This window comes from Hippoglossus hippoglossus, chromosome 22, assembly GCF_009819705.1.
Source record: "Hippoglossus hippoglossus isolate fHipHip1 chromosome 22, fHipHip1.pri, whole genome shotgun sequence".
Lineage (NCBI taxonomy): Eukaryota > Metazoa > Chordata > Actinopteri > Pleuronectiformes > Pleuronectidae > Hippoglossus > Hippoglossus hippoglossus.
The window spans coordinates 23,561,300-23,575,611 of record NC_047172.1 but is presented as its reverse complement, the minus strand read 5'-3'; the positions used below and the strand labels follow the sequence as shown (position 1 = coordinate 23,575,611).

Below are 14,312 nucleotides of genomic sequence, written 5' to 3'. Positions count from 1 at the left end.
GAAGCAGCTCTTTGTGGATAGACGTGTGTGGCTCTTAAAAGAGCCTTTTACCAGGATGGACATCTTTCACAGTGAGGACATCTCACTTCTTCTTGGCTGCTGTCCTCTTCACTTTGCGTTTGGCGACCTTCTTCGCGTGGGCTTTCTTGGCAGCAGGGGCCTTTTTCACCACCTTCTTGAGGATCTTCGCTCCTTTCCTCTTGGACTTACTCCTTTCTCCCCTACGGGTTTTTCTGCACAGACTTGAAGCGTAAAGCAGCTGCGCTCTGCTCCACAACATCCATTCAGAGCAACAAATTATTGAAGTACAGCACCTAAACACAACAGACAGCTTTGTCCATGGTACTGATACAATGTATCCACTTTCCGTTGAATGTTATACTTTTGCAGCCTTTGTTGATTGTGATAATAATGGCGGATCCTGTATTGTGTTGGCATCTGATAGTGATGGTGGACCACGATTGAGGTGGCAGCTGATGGTGGATCCTAATGGCGGCAGTGGACAATGACTGTGGATTATAGTGGCATCCGATCTTGATGGTGGATCATGATTGTGGTGGCTGATGACCATGGAATATGATCATAATAAGGCTGCTTGATATATAATATTTCTCCTCAGATACTCGACCATTACTGACAATAATCCATCAATTCATTGACCTTCAGTTATGCTACAAAGTGTTTATTCTAATCATTGCTGTAAATACCCTTATCTTGATGATGTTCTCCTTTACACGTGACATCTATTGCACTTGTGTCCGTCCTGGGAGAGGGATCCCTCACATGTGGCTCTCTCTGAGGTTTCTACCTTCTTTTTACTCTGTTAAAGTGTTTTTCTTTAGTAGTTTTTCCTTACTCTTGTTGAGGGTTAAGGACAGATGATGTCACACCTTGTTAAAGCCCTATGAGACAAATTGTGATTTGTGAATATGGGCTATACAAATGAAATTTGATTGATTGATTGATTTGTCAGACCTGGTTTTAACGTTAACTCAAAGTATAGGTGTGAACACACCTAAGCAGGGCCATAACAAAGGTTGGAAATATTAGTCATGTTAGTGTTAGAATGGTTAAAGATATTTCAATGAAAATCATTATGAACAAGTGTGAAGTTAAAATTTACATCACAATAATCAGTAGTTTGAATCAGGGAGGAGAGTGACAGACAAAATGAGTCATTCTGTGTGGAATCAAATAAGGTTGTTGCAGCATCATCTCATAGTTAGTTAAACTCTCGTCTATAACTCTCGAAAGATGCCGTCCAAAAAACAAATACAATTTTAAAATAATTTAAAATGGAATATTTAACCCATTATTGTATAAATATTTAAATAAATATGAGTTGAAATTAGAAAAAAAACATGCAATAAAAATATTTCCATACATCTTTTTCCTTTGTCTTTGTTGATCCATGAGGTAATTATGAACACGGATTAGCGGAAGGAGCGAGAGTTGCAAGGCCAAAAGAAAGTCCTTACTGAACAAACAGCCGAAGCTCAAAGGGCATCATATGAGGTGGCATATTTAATTGCACAGGCAAAAAAGCCACACACAATCGGCGAAACATTAATTAAACCCGCTGTTGTAGCTATAAGTCGGGCCATGCATGGGGATAAATTAGCCCGTGAGCTGGAATCAGTGCTGCTGTCTAACGGGACTATTGCCCGGCGCATCACCGACATGGACCAGGACATAAAGTGACAGCTGGTTAATAGAGTTAAGAAAGTGTAACCCAGTTACAATGAAGGGTTAAAATGTACATCAAGGATCACGCCTCGATAGGTAGAGTGAGATCAGCCACTCAGAAGTGATAGTTTGATCATGTCCCGCCTCCAGCTTAACGTGATTATCAGATTCAGCAGGTAGTGAGAGTTTCAGCCATTCAGAGTTGATAGTTTAGTCATGTCCCGCCTTCAGCTCAACATGATTGACAGATCACTCTACATCTGCATGATCGATGGTGTGTGTGAGAGAAATAAGAAACGTGCTCATGTGGGAGCGATCAGAGTAGGGAGTGGAGTTGAGACAAGTCACTGGAAGTTTGTTAAAGTTGGTGGAGCTTTGAGTGCAGCGAACTGAGAGACAGAGGGTGTCTCGGCCAGAACCCGGAGGGTCCCGGTTCTTTTCATTGATCTCGGTAAACCATAGACTGTATATAGCGGTAAACTAATAATCTGAAGCCAATGTAGCATGGTGTGTGTACGTGCTATGGAGAAATGCATAGTTGTTCAATTCAGACAGCGAATTATAGCAGTAGGTGCTTGGTAACAATAATGCTATTGAAATAGTAACACTTTTACATGCAATTTAGCTGATACTGTAGCAACTGTTTTATTTTCTAGTTACACATGTTTTCCATGTTATAAAGGCAGTGTTAACTGGTTAGTGGTACACGCTGACAGAAGATGTTAAAATATTATATTGATGTTCATTATTATTGTCCTTTTTGTTTTTAAGATGTACTCTCACAAGAGAGAGGGCATTACAGAGCCATGGGTAACACCTGTGTTTTCCTAATACTAGATCAAGGTGATACTTAATACTTTTGTCATAATGGTTCTATTAAGAAGCCATGATTAATCAGTATTATAATGTGTTGATGTATGCTGGTTATGATTCATATACAGTGGGGCAAAAAAGTATTTAGTCAGCCACCAATTGTGCAAGTTCTCCCACTTAAAAAGATGAGAGATGCCTGTAATTTTCACCATAGGTACACTTCAACTATGAGAGACAGAATGGGGGGAAAGAATCCAGGAAATCACATTGTAGGATTTTTAATGAATTAATTGGTAAATTCCTCGGTAAAATAAGTATTTGGTCACCTACAAACAAGCAAGATGTGTGGCTCTCACAGACCTGTAACTTCTTCAAGAGGCTCCTCTGTCCTCCACTCGTTACCTGTATGAATGGCACCTGTTTGAACTCGTTATCAGTATAAAAGACACCTGTCCACAACCTCAAACAGTCACAATCCAAACTCCACTATGGCCAAGACCAAAGAGCTGTCAAAGGACACCAGAAACAAAATTGTAGACCTGCACCAGGCTGGGAAGACTGAATCTGCAATAGGTAAGCAGCTTGGTGTGAAGAAATCAACTGTGGGAGCATACAAGACCACTGATAATCTCCCTCGATCTGGGGCTCCACGCAAGATCTCACCCGTGGGGTCAAAATGATCACAAGAACGGTGAACAAAAATCCCAGAACCACACGGGGGGGGACCTAGTGAATGACCTGCAGAGAGCTGGGACCAAAGTAACAAAGGCTACCATCAGTAACACACTACGCCGCCAGGGACTCAAATCCTGCAGTGCCAGACGTGTCCCCCTGCTTAAGCCAGTACATGTCCAGGTCTGAAGTTTGCTAGAGAGCATTTGGATGATCCAGAAGAGGATTGGGAGAATGTCATATGGTCAGATGAAACCAAAATATAACTTTTTGGTAAAAACTCAACTCGTCGTGTTTGGAGGAGAAAGAATGCCGAGTTGCATCCAAAGAACACCATACCTACTGTGAAGCATGGGGGTGGAAACATCATGCTTTGGGGCTGTTTTTCTGCAAGGGGACCAGGACGACTGATCCGTGTAAAGGAAAGAATGAATGGGGCGTGTATCGTGAGATTTTGAGTGAAAACCTCCTTCCATCAGCAAGGGCATTGAAGATGAAACGTGGCTGGGTCTTTCAGCATGACAATGATCCCAAACACACCGCCCGGGCAACGAAGGAGTGGCTTCGTAAGAAGCATTTCAAGGTCCTGGAGTGGCCTAGCCAGTCTCCAGATCTCAACCCCATAGAAAATCTGTGGAGAGAGTTGAAAGTCCGTGTTGCCCAGCGACAGCCCCAAAACATCACTGCTCTAGAGGAGATCTGCATGGAGGAATGGGCCAAAATACCAGCAACAGTGTGTGAAAAGCTTGTGAAGACTTACAGAAAACGTTTGACCTCTGTCATTGCCAACAAAGGGTATATAACAAAGTATTGAGATGAACTTTTGTTATTGACCAAATACTTATTTTCCACCATAATTTGCAAATAAATTCTTAAAAAATCTTTTTTTTCTTTCTCATTTTATCTCTCATAGTTGAGGTATACCTATGATGAAAATTACAGGCCTCTCTCATCTTTTTAAGTGGGAGAACTTGCACAATTGGTGGCTGACTAAATACTTTTTTGCCCCACTGTATTGATATTGAGACTTGAACTTGAATTAGAGTGTAATGCAAGGCCTGACCATATTATCATTAAGTGGTTAAGTATGTTTAACTTAATGTTATGTGAGTGTTATGCTTTAGTATGATTGTTGTGAAACGAAAAGATCAAACAAGCTCTTAAATTGCTGTTGCAAAAACAGGTCAGGTCTTATGGACAGAGTGAGAACAACTTGAAGATCCTTTCTTATTGATGGCGAGCCTCCCAACGTGATTCCATCTGGAAGAAGAGATCCTTCGAATATTCCCTGTGGTGGTAGGGTGGTGCTAGTCACCCGGACTGCGACATACACTAATAAAGGGTGCACACTCTTTTAAGGAATCGTCACAGGAACAGTCACTGTCATTAACCAGTGGAGTGACAAAACACACCAAGACTGATCACAGGAAACAGACTTTAAAGACGACTGACGCAAAAAGACTGATTTATTTTAAAGGGCCCAATTTTATTTTCATACAAATGTTTTTCCCAATGCTTGTGAATTATCACCTGCCAGTTTAAGTTAGTAAAGTTACATTTTGTATATAATTGTTTGTGTATTGTGTGTACTTTCATTTATGGTTATTACAGTCTATGTCCCTCAGCTCCTCATCGGACCTAGTAGATCGTAACCTGGCCACAAGTGGTTACAAAAGGGAAATATGCTTTACAGTTAGATGAATCCACAGATATATTAAACTCTGCCCAGCTGCTTGTTTTCGTCAGATACAGTTTTGACGGAAAACGTAATGCTGTTTTGCTCCACGCTGGAGTGGACATGCACAGGTGAGGACATTTTTACAAAACTAAAAGAAGAGGGACTATCTTGGGAAGACTGTATTGGTGTGTGTACGGACAGGGCTGGAGCGATGCTAGGAAAAGAAAGGACTGAAAGCGAGTGTCTTACAAGTGGCGCCGCACGTAAATTTCACACACTGTATTATTCACAGATAATCTCTTGCAAGCAAAACACTTGAACCAGAGCTTAAACATATTCTTGACACTGCGATTAAAATGGTCAACTACATAAAAACACATCCACTCAATATCAGACTTCCTCTTGCAGGGAAATGTGCTGAGCCGCCTGTATGAACTGCAGGACGAGTTGCGTATATTTCTGATCTAGCATGGATCCCAGCTCGCTGACCACCTCACTGACCCTGACTGGTTAACAAGGCTGGCGTATTTGTGTCTAAAGACTTTCTCAGTCCTGACATACATAAAGAATAAATACAGATCGCAGCTAAACGTGGAGAATGATCTCCGAGTGGCCGTCTCCAAAATATAGCCGAAATGGACTTGCTCTGCTCCATGCATATTGCCCACTTATCTCATTAGTGAGTTTAAGAAATGAAAGTAATGTGTAGGCTAAAATAAATAACCCTAAAGTTTTTGCACATGGCAGCAATAAGGTGTCTGCTGCTCGTTATGCATACAGACGCGCACAGACATCAACTGCGCACTTGTTTATACTTACAGCATGTGCTCACTCAGCCCTGCTGTTTATACAGGGAGTTTCCCTGTATTCTGGTTATATTCTATTTCTTAAATTACGATAAAATAATATCATGGCTGTAAGGATGTTGTTCTTTTGTGTTGTATTAATGCCCGTGTTTGCATAGGCCTAATAGTGCGTGTGCGTGGCTGTGCGCACGCAACATTATTTACCACATCCGGGGTCGGTGGGGGTCGCCAGTCTCTGGCACCGTTATTTTGGGGGTCGCGGGCTGAAAAGTTAGGGAACCCCTGACATAGTACATGATACTTAGTTAGTGTAAATGTGGATGATTGTTGGAGGCAGCAAGAAAGTGTTGTATTTATGTACATGTTGGGTGGAAAACTCACTAGAGACAAAGTAAAAAATAAAGTATAGATTCATTCACGAGTTAACAGTTTATATATTGATTATTACTAAGATCATTTATTCCATCAATTTACAGACGTTGTTTGATTATTGTACTCAGGAAGAACGAGTGATTCGTGTTGAGCAGAGGATGTGAGCTCTCATTGACTCAGTGTGTGGCTCTTAAAAGAGCCGTTGTGTTGTTGAGCTGTTGTAAAGTGAGTTTATCCACCGAAGCCGTACAGAGTGCGGCCCTGTCTCTTCAGAGCATACACCACGTCCATGGCGGTCACGGTCTTCCTCTTGGCGTGCTCGGTGTAGGTGACAGCATCGCGGATCACATTCTCCAGGAAAACCTTCAACACGCCGCGGGTCTCCTCGTAGATCAGACCGGAGATACGCTTCACTCCGCCACGGCGAGCCAGGCGGCGGATGGCGGGCTTGGTAATTCCCTGGATGTTATCACGGAGAACTTTGCGGTGACGCTTTGCGCCTCCTTTACCGAGCCCTTTTCCTCCCTTTCCTCGTCCAGACATTTCTCTTCAGTGAGATGAGATCTAGTGAATAGAGTGCTCCGCGGGAAACACAGCTATTCATAGCCTGACTGAGGACCTGATAGAAGACAGAGGGGGCCGTCTTCCTCCTCTGTGGATCCTCATGGCCGCTGATAATAAAGTATATGGTGCGCTAGCGCCTCCACAGGTTTGGATGTGGGACGGTACATATTATGGTCTGACACTTTACCAGTTTTGTGGAGCAGTAGGACTGTAGCACGTTTCAATCAAGTAGGAATAGTTTCTGTGCAACATTGGATACTGACCAGTTTTAAAAGCACCTCATGTATGCTTGAAAGTGTTGTTGATTACAAACTGTCATTCTGCTGGATTCTGTTTTACTATATTCATCTGGTTTCATTTGCAGAAATGGACCTTAGAAAAAATGGTCCTGGTTTTGTGGTGGCATCCTTAACATGGTATTTTCATCCCCCGCCACCTGTAGCTGATCATCCACAACAACGAGGAGCTCAACAAACACCTGAGCAGAGTGACCATCGCTCACCTTTGTCTTTGCTGTCCTACCTTTGATTCACGAGTTAAAAACTATGAGATTAACAACAACACTGTTATTATTGTTATGCTATGAGCTTGGATGGGGGTGAGTGGAGGGGTGGGGGATATTGTTTTTTATCGCAGTTAGCATGGAAAGCACTTTGTGTTATAGTGTTTGTATATAAAGTACTACATAAATAAAGTCTGTTTGAAAGGTTAAAATTACATGTTTACACGCTACAATTTACACACACACTTACACGTACTGCACACGTGTGTACATTCTGGATACACAGAGTGTTTGTTGACACTAAGGCCTTCATTTGTAATATGAATATGTTATTGGCTATAAAAGTCTGAGAAGATTTGATCTATTGATCAATAGGTAACATAATGACAGGTTGACAGAGATTTCTCACACACGAGTCCAATCGTTTTTTGAGAAACCTCTGCAATGTTTTTATGATTATTTTACACAAATAATGATGAAAATAATATACAAAAAACTGTTACATCCAGCCCTGCGTATTAGTTAAGTTGGCCTGATGTTTATCGTTTATTCTTCTGTTCTGGGTTGTGATTGGTTACTCATCTCTCCTCTCGTTTCAGACTCCTCACTCCCTGCCTTGTGTGTGTGCTCCACCTTGTTGATTGTCTGCTCCGCCCCGATTGTTTGCACCTGTTCCTCATCACCTAGTGTATTTAGTCTGTGTGTTCCTGTGTCGTGTTGCCAGTTCGTCTTTGTTTCCCCGTGTTTCAAGCGTCCCAGCGATTTCCATGTTAATTAAGTCTCTAGTGCTTCCGACCCCGGTCTGTGTAATCGACTCCGCTTTTGCTTCCTCCCTGTCGGTACCTCTGCCTGGTCAACTTTTGTCTACCCGTGTACCGAACCTGGACTGGATCTTTACCGAACCCTGCTACCGCCTGACCCTCTTCGAAATTGTGTGTTTGTTATTGGACTGCCTCACCTGTGTATCGAACCTGGACTGGATCTCCTTCGACTTCTGCTGCTGCCCGACACGTATTGGAATATTGTGTTTGTTACTGGACTGCCACTCCGTGTACCGTAACCATACAGTAAAAGTTATTCTTGATCATCTCTGTCTCCGAGTCGAGCATTTGAGTCCTACACCTCTCAGTACATTACAGTACGAACTGGCCACAAAGATGGATTCAGCCGACTCCGATTCCGTGCGCGCTGCACTACAGGCACAAGGCAAACGACTTCATCAGACGGAGGAACAATTTAACGCGGTTCACCTCGAGATGCAAGGGATGTCGGAACGCCAGGAGAATGTTCACAGTCAGGTTAGTTTTTTGACTGATCGGTTCCAACAGCTCATGGATCGTCTTGACACCCTCACCGCTCCGAGTGCGGCTCTAGAGCCAGCTCCAGCTCCAGCTTCAGCTCCCGCTCTAGTTTCACTTCCCACTATTGCTCCGCCTGCTATCCCACCACGTCTCTCCCGTCCCGAGAGATTTTCTGGGGATTCTGGAGACTGTCGGCCTTTTCTGGTCCAGTGTGGGCTCCACTTTGAATTAAATGCACCATCTTTCCAGACAGAACGCTCCAAAGTGGCTTACGTGATATCATATCTCTCTGGCAGGGCAGAGAGATGGGCGACTGCCGAGTGGGCAAGAAACTCGCACGTCTGCTCCTCGGTTCAGCTGTTTACTAATACACTGAGCAAGATCTTCAACACCACTAACCCAGGTCGAGAGGCAGCGAGAGCACTGATGGGATTTCGCCAGGGCAATCGGCGTGTCTCTGATTATGCCATTGAATTTCGCACATTGGCGACCGATAGTGGCTGGAATGAGGAATCCTTGTTTGACGCGTTCCTGTATGGGTTAGCAGAGCCCATAAAGGATCAGTTAATCAATCGCGAATTGCCAGAAGATGTGGACTCTCTCATAGCACTGGTCGTCAAGATTGATAGACGTCTTCAGGATCGTGGGAAATCCAGGCCTGACTATTCTGCACCTTTCCAGAGGGGACAGTCGACTACCACTCAACCGTCCTGGCGAGCTCCGGCTCGGTTCACACCCGCGTCCGTCGCACCAGCGCCCTCTGCGGGTACGGAGGAGCCCATGCAGCTGGGTCGTACCAAGCTCAATCCAGAGGAGCGTCAACGTCGAGTCCGTGAGGGAAGATGCATCTATTGTGGGCAGATGGGCCACTACCTCTCAGGCTGTCCAGCGAGGGACCAGGCAACTGCAAGATATACACTGGTGAGCCACACTACTATTTCGTCTGTTCGACCTCTTATGCAAGCAGTGCTTATCACACCATCTCAGACTGTCATTTATCCTTTCTTAGTTGACTCCGGGGCTGACGAGAGCTTTATGGACTGGAGGTTAGCTAAGAGATTAAATTTAAAATTAATTCCTCTTCCCAAGCCATTAGAGGCTCACGCTCTAGATGGACGCTTACTATGTAAAATAACTCACCGGACTGATCCGATTCAAATGACTATCTCCAAAGAACATACTGAATCTCTGAGTTTTCACCTTTTTAACTCTCCATCACACCCTCTCATTCTGGGTTTTCCATGGCTCTCCAAACATAACCCCCACATGAACTGGGTCACAGGGGAAGTAACAGGTTGGGACAGGAAGTGTTCTGTCACCTGCATTCGTGCCGTTTCTATCTCCAAAGTATCTCACTCTTCTGATGTTTCATCTCCCAGCTGTCTGGAACTTCCTGTTTCTCGTTCTGCTGTTACCTCGCCTTGCTCAGCTTCTTTGGACTCCGATTTCCCAGATCTCTCCAGAGTGCCTTCATGGTACCTAGACCTCAAGGAAGTCTTCAACAAGACTCGGGCTACCTCTCTACCGCCTCATCGACCTTATGACTGTGCCATTGACCTGCTACCAGGTAGTTCACCCCCTAGGGGGCGCCTCTATTCTTTGTCTTCCCCGGAGGTAAAGACTATGACCGAGTATATTGACTCTTCCCTGGCGGCGGGACTTATTCGGCCGTCCTCCTCTCCTGCCGGAGCTGGGTTCTTCTTTGTTGCCAAGAAAGATAAGACACTCCGCCCCTGTATTGATTATCGGGGATTGAATGAGATAACCATCAAGAATCGGTATCCTCTTCCCCTCATCTCCTCTGCGTTTGAGCTACTAAAGAACGCTAAGGTCTTCACCAAGCTGGACCTGAGGAACGCCTATCACTTGGTGAGGATAAGAGAAGGGGATGAATGGAAGACGGCCTTTAATACCCCCAGTGGACACTATGAGTACCTTGTGATGCCATTCGGTTTATCTAATGCGCCAGCTGTATTTCAGGCGATGGTTAACGACGTACTCCGCGACATGTTGAATAAATGTCTTTGTTTATTTGGATGATATCCTCATCTTCTCCCCAGATGAGGACACTCATGTCCAGCATGTTCACCAGGTTCTCCAGCGTCTTCTCACCCACCAACTCTTTGTAAAGGCAGAGAAGTGTGAATTTCATGTGTCCTCCGTCACTTTCCTAGGGTTCATCGTCTCTCAAGACAACATCCAGATGGATCCGGCAAAGGTTAGCGCTGTGACGGAGTGGTCTACTCCTACTTCTCGCAAACATCTCCAACGCTTTCTGGGTTTTGCTAATTTTTACAGACGGTTCATTAGAAACTTCAGCACTATTGCTTCTCCATTGCATAAACTGACTTCCTCCAACATGAAGTTTCAGTGGTCACTACCGGCTGAGAGAGCTTTTCAAAGATTGAAGGAGACATTTACTACTGCCCCGGTCCTCACACTCCCCGACCCTAGTCTTCAGTTCATGGTTGAGGTGGATGCCTCTGACGTAGGAGTTGGGGCGATCCTCTCTCAGAGATCACAAGTGGACAAGAAACTCCATCCCTGCGCTTTTCTCTCTCGGAAACTCTCTCCCGCTGAACGAAATTATGATGTGGGGAATAGGGAGTTGCTGGCTATTAAAGTGGCTCTGGAGGAATGGCGTCATTGGTTGGAAGGAGCAGAGCAGCCGTTCTTGGTTTGGACTGATCACAAAAACCTTGAGTACATCCGGTCCGCCAAACGACTCAATTCCAGACAGGCCAGGTGGGCTTTGTTTTTTAATCGATTTAATTTCTCCTTGTCATATCGCCCTGGTTCCAAGAATGCTAAGGCAGATGCACTGTCTCGTTTGTTTGACCCTGGTTCTGCCCCGAGGTTCCCCTCTAATATCTTGCCTCCATCCTGTGTGGTAGGGGCCGTTACCTGGGGAATTGAACAAAAGGTCAGACAGGAAAATATTAATAGTCAGGTGCCGGAGGGCTGTCCCCCGAACCGGTTGTTTGTGTCTGTTCCACTTCGTTCCCAGGTCATCCATTGGGCTCATACCTCCCGGGTTTCTTGTCACCCTGGAATACGGCGGACTCTCTTTGTGGTCAGACAACGCTTCTGGTGGCCATCCATGGAGGGAGAGGTCAGGGAATATGTGACTGCCTGTGCCGTGTGTGCTCAGAACAAGAGCTCGCGACGTCCACCCTCTGGGCTTCTGCAGCCACTTCCTGTGCCCCATCGCCCCTGGTCTGACATCTCTCTGGACTTTGTTACCGGGTTGCCTCCCTCGAAAGGTAACACCACTATCTTAACAGTTGTTGATCGATTCTCTAAGATGGTTCATTTCATTCCCATGCCCAAGCTACCTTCTGCCAAAGGAACTGCGGAGGCTGTCCTGTTGCATGTTTTTCGCATCCATGGGTTTCCGAAGGATGTGGTGTCAGACCGGGGTCCACAGTTTGTTTCCAAGTTTTGGAAGGCGTTCTGTTTCCTCCTCGGCGCCACAGTCAGTCTCTCCTCCGGATACCATCCCCAGTCCAACGGCCAGGCGGAGCGGATGAACCAGGAACTGGAGACCGGACTGCGATGCCTTGTCTCCCAAAACCCGGCTACCTGGAGTAATCATCTCATCTGGGTAGAGTACGCACACAATATGTTACCCAGTTCATCTACCGGACTTTCCCCATTTCAGTGTGCCTATGGATACCAACCACCACTGTTCCCCGACCTAGAGAAGGAAGTCAACGTTCCTTCTGCCCAGAGGTTCATCCATCAGTGCCGTCGGGTCTGGAGTGGGGTCCGTGAGGTCCTCCTAAGAAGCTCAGTCCGTGCAAGAAGGATGGCGGACCGACGACGGACTTCTGCACCCACGTACCAACCTGGCAATAGAGTTTGGCTGTCCACCCGTGACATTCCCCTACGTGTGGAGTCCCGCAAGTTGGCCCCCCGGTTTATTGGTCCGTTCCCCATCTCCAGGATCATCAACCCCACTGCAGTACGACTCAAACTTCCCAGATCTATGAGGGTGCATCCCACCTTCCACGTGTCCCGGATCAAGCCTGCATTGGAGAGTCCATTGGTCCCTCCCACCAAGCCCCCTCCTCCTCCCAGGATCGTCGATGGAGGTCCGGTGTATACGGTCAAACGCCTCTTGGCAGTTCGCCCCCGCGGTCGCGGCCAACAATACTTGGTAGACTGGGAGGGGTACGGTCCTGAGGAGAGGGCGTGGGTGTCAACAAAGAACATTGTTGATCCGACCCTCATTCAAGACTTTAACCGCCTTCATCCTGACCAGCCTGGGACGTCCGGTGCCGTCCCTAAGGGGGGGGGGGGTACTGTTACATCCAGCCCTGCGTATTAGTTAAGTTGGCCTGATGTTTATCGTTTATTCTTCTGTTCTGGGTTGTGATTGGTTACTCATCTCTCCTCTCGTTTCAGACTCCTCACTCCCTGCCTTGTGTGTGTGCTCCACCTTGTTGATTGTCTGCTCCGCCCCGATTGTTTGCACCTGTTCCTCATCACCTAGTGTATTTAGTCTGTGTGTTCCTGTGTCGTGTTGCCAGTTCGTCTTTGTTTCCCCGTGTTTCAAGCGTCCCAGCGATTTCCATGTTAATTAAGTCTCTAGTGCTTCCGACCCCGGTCTGTGTAATCGACTCCGCTTTTGCTTCCTCCCTGTCGGTACCTCTGCCTGGTCAACTTTTGTCTACCCGTGTACCGAACCTGGACTGGATCTTTACCGAACCCTGCTACCGCCTGACCCTCTTCGAAATTGTGTGTTTGTTATTGGACTGCCTCACCTGTGTATCGAACCTGGACTGGATCTCCTTCGACTTCTGCTGCTGCCCGACACGTATTGGAATATTGTGTTTGTTACTGGACTGCCACTCCGTGTACCGTAACCATACAGTAAAAGTTATTCTTGATCATCTCTGTCTCCGAGTCGAGCATTTGAGTCCTACACCTCTCAGTACATTACAAAAACATGTATCCTAGTGTTAATGTGAAGAGCAAAAGTTGGTATTTACCAAATCAGACAGCAGAGAAACTGCAAATTACAGTAAAGAATAAACATTGTCTGTAAAATAAATGATGGAACATGTTGACTTTTTGCATTAAATGAAAGAGAAATGTTCCAAAACATTAATTTGATCATTGCTGGAAGTGAATATTTTGTAAAATTGACAAATTCAACATGGATATGAAATGTAGTCCTAATAATAGAACGACTCTCCAGCATCCTCAGCACGACACGTTCACGGCTCTGATAGGAAGTCTGGCTCAACTTCACCATGAGCCTCGTCCATCAGCGGTGTGTTTGCTGCCTGCACAATAACTTGACTTTATTACAAAGGGATCATCAGCAGGTGCTTGTTTTTACTCGGTCTCTCTGAACAAACATGTGGAGCAGCTGGGAAACGGGTTTTGGTGGAGCTGTGGAGCTTTTGAACTCATTTTAGGAGAGAATCGAGTGGGAAAAAGACTTTGATGTGGTTGACTTGGAAAACAATGTTGCTGTTTGTAAGATGCATCAATGCAAATATAATTGCAGTGAAATAATAGTGTCCTGATATTAGTGATATTTGTATTGACAGCATTCAGTAATACTTCATCTTTTCTATGACCAGTCTATATCAGTGGGGTATTGTTCTGTTGATGAAGGCCTGTAATGCCACTGTTACAATTATGTTCAAGACTGCAAAGATTTCACTTGTTTATAAGGGCTCCAATCCCTGGGGGACATGTTTGTCTTTCAAAACAATTGGAATGTTTTACTAAAGGCATCTTTATAAATAATTTAAACTGTTTGACAAATGTTTGCACTGAGTAGATCAGTTTCTCAGAAAAAGCAAGGTCATCTCAGGTTCTTAAAGTTTACACATGAATTTTAGAACAGCCGTCATTATTATTTTTTATATTTTCTCTTGTGATTCTTCTGGTGTGACAGTGAT

At 45.2% G+C, this 14,312-nt stretch overlaps 1 protein-coding gene across 1 annotated transcript; it reads right to left on the bottom strand.

Annotated features, from left to right (window-relative positions):
* Positions 1 to 6,209: 6,209 nt before the first annotated feature.
* Positions 6,210 to 6,584, bottom strand: LOC117756289 (histone H4). Its single transcript, XM_034576718.1, has one exon. It carries the CDS (start codon positions 6,568 to 6,570, stop codon positions 6,259 to 6,261), a length of 312 nt encoding a protein of 103 aa, XP_034432609.1. The 5' UTR covers positions 6,571 to 6,584; the 3' UTR covers positions 6,210 to 6,258.
* Between the last annotated feature and the right edge of the window lie 7,728 nt (positions 6,585 to 14,312).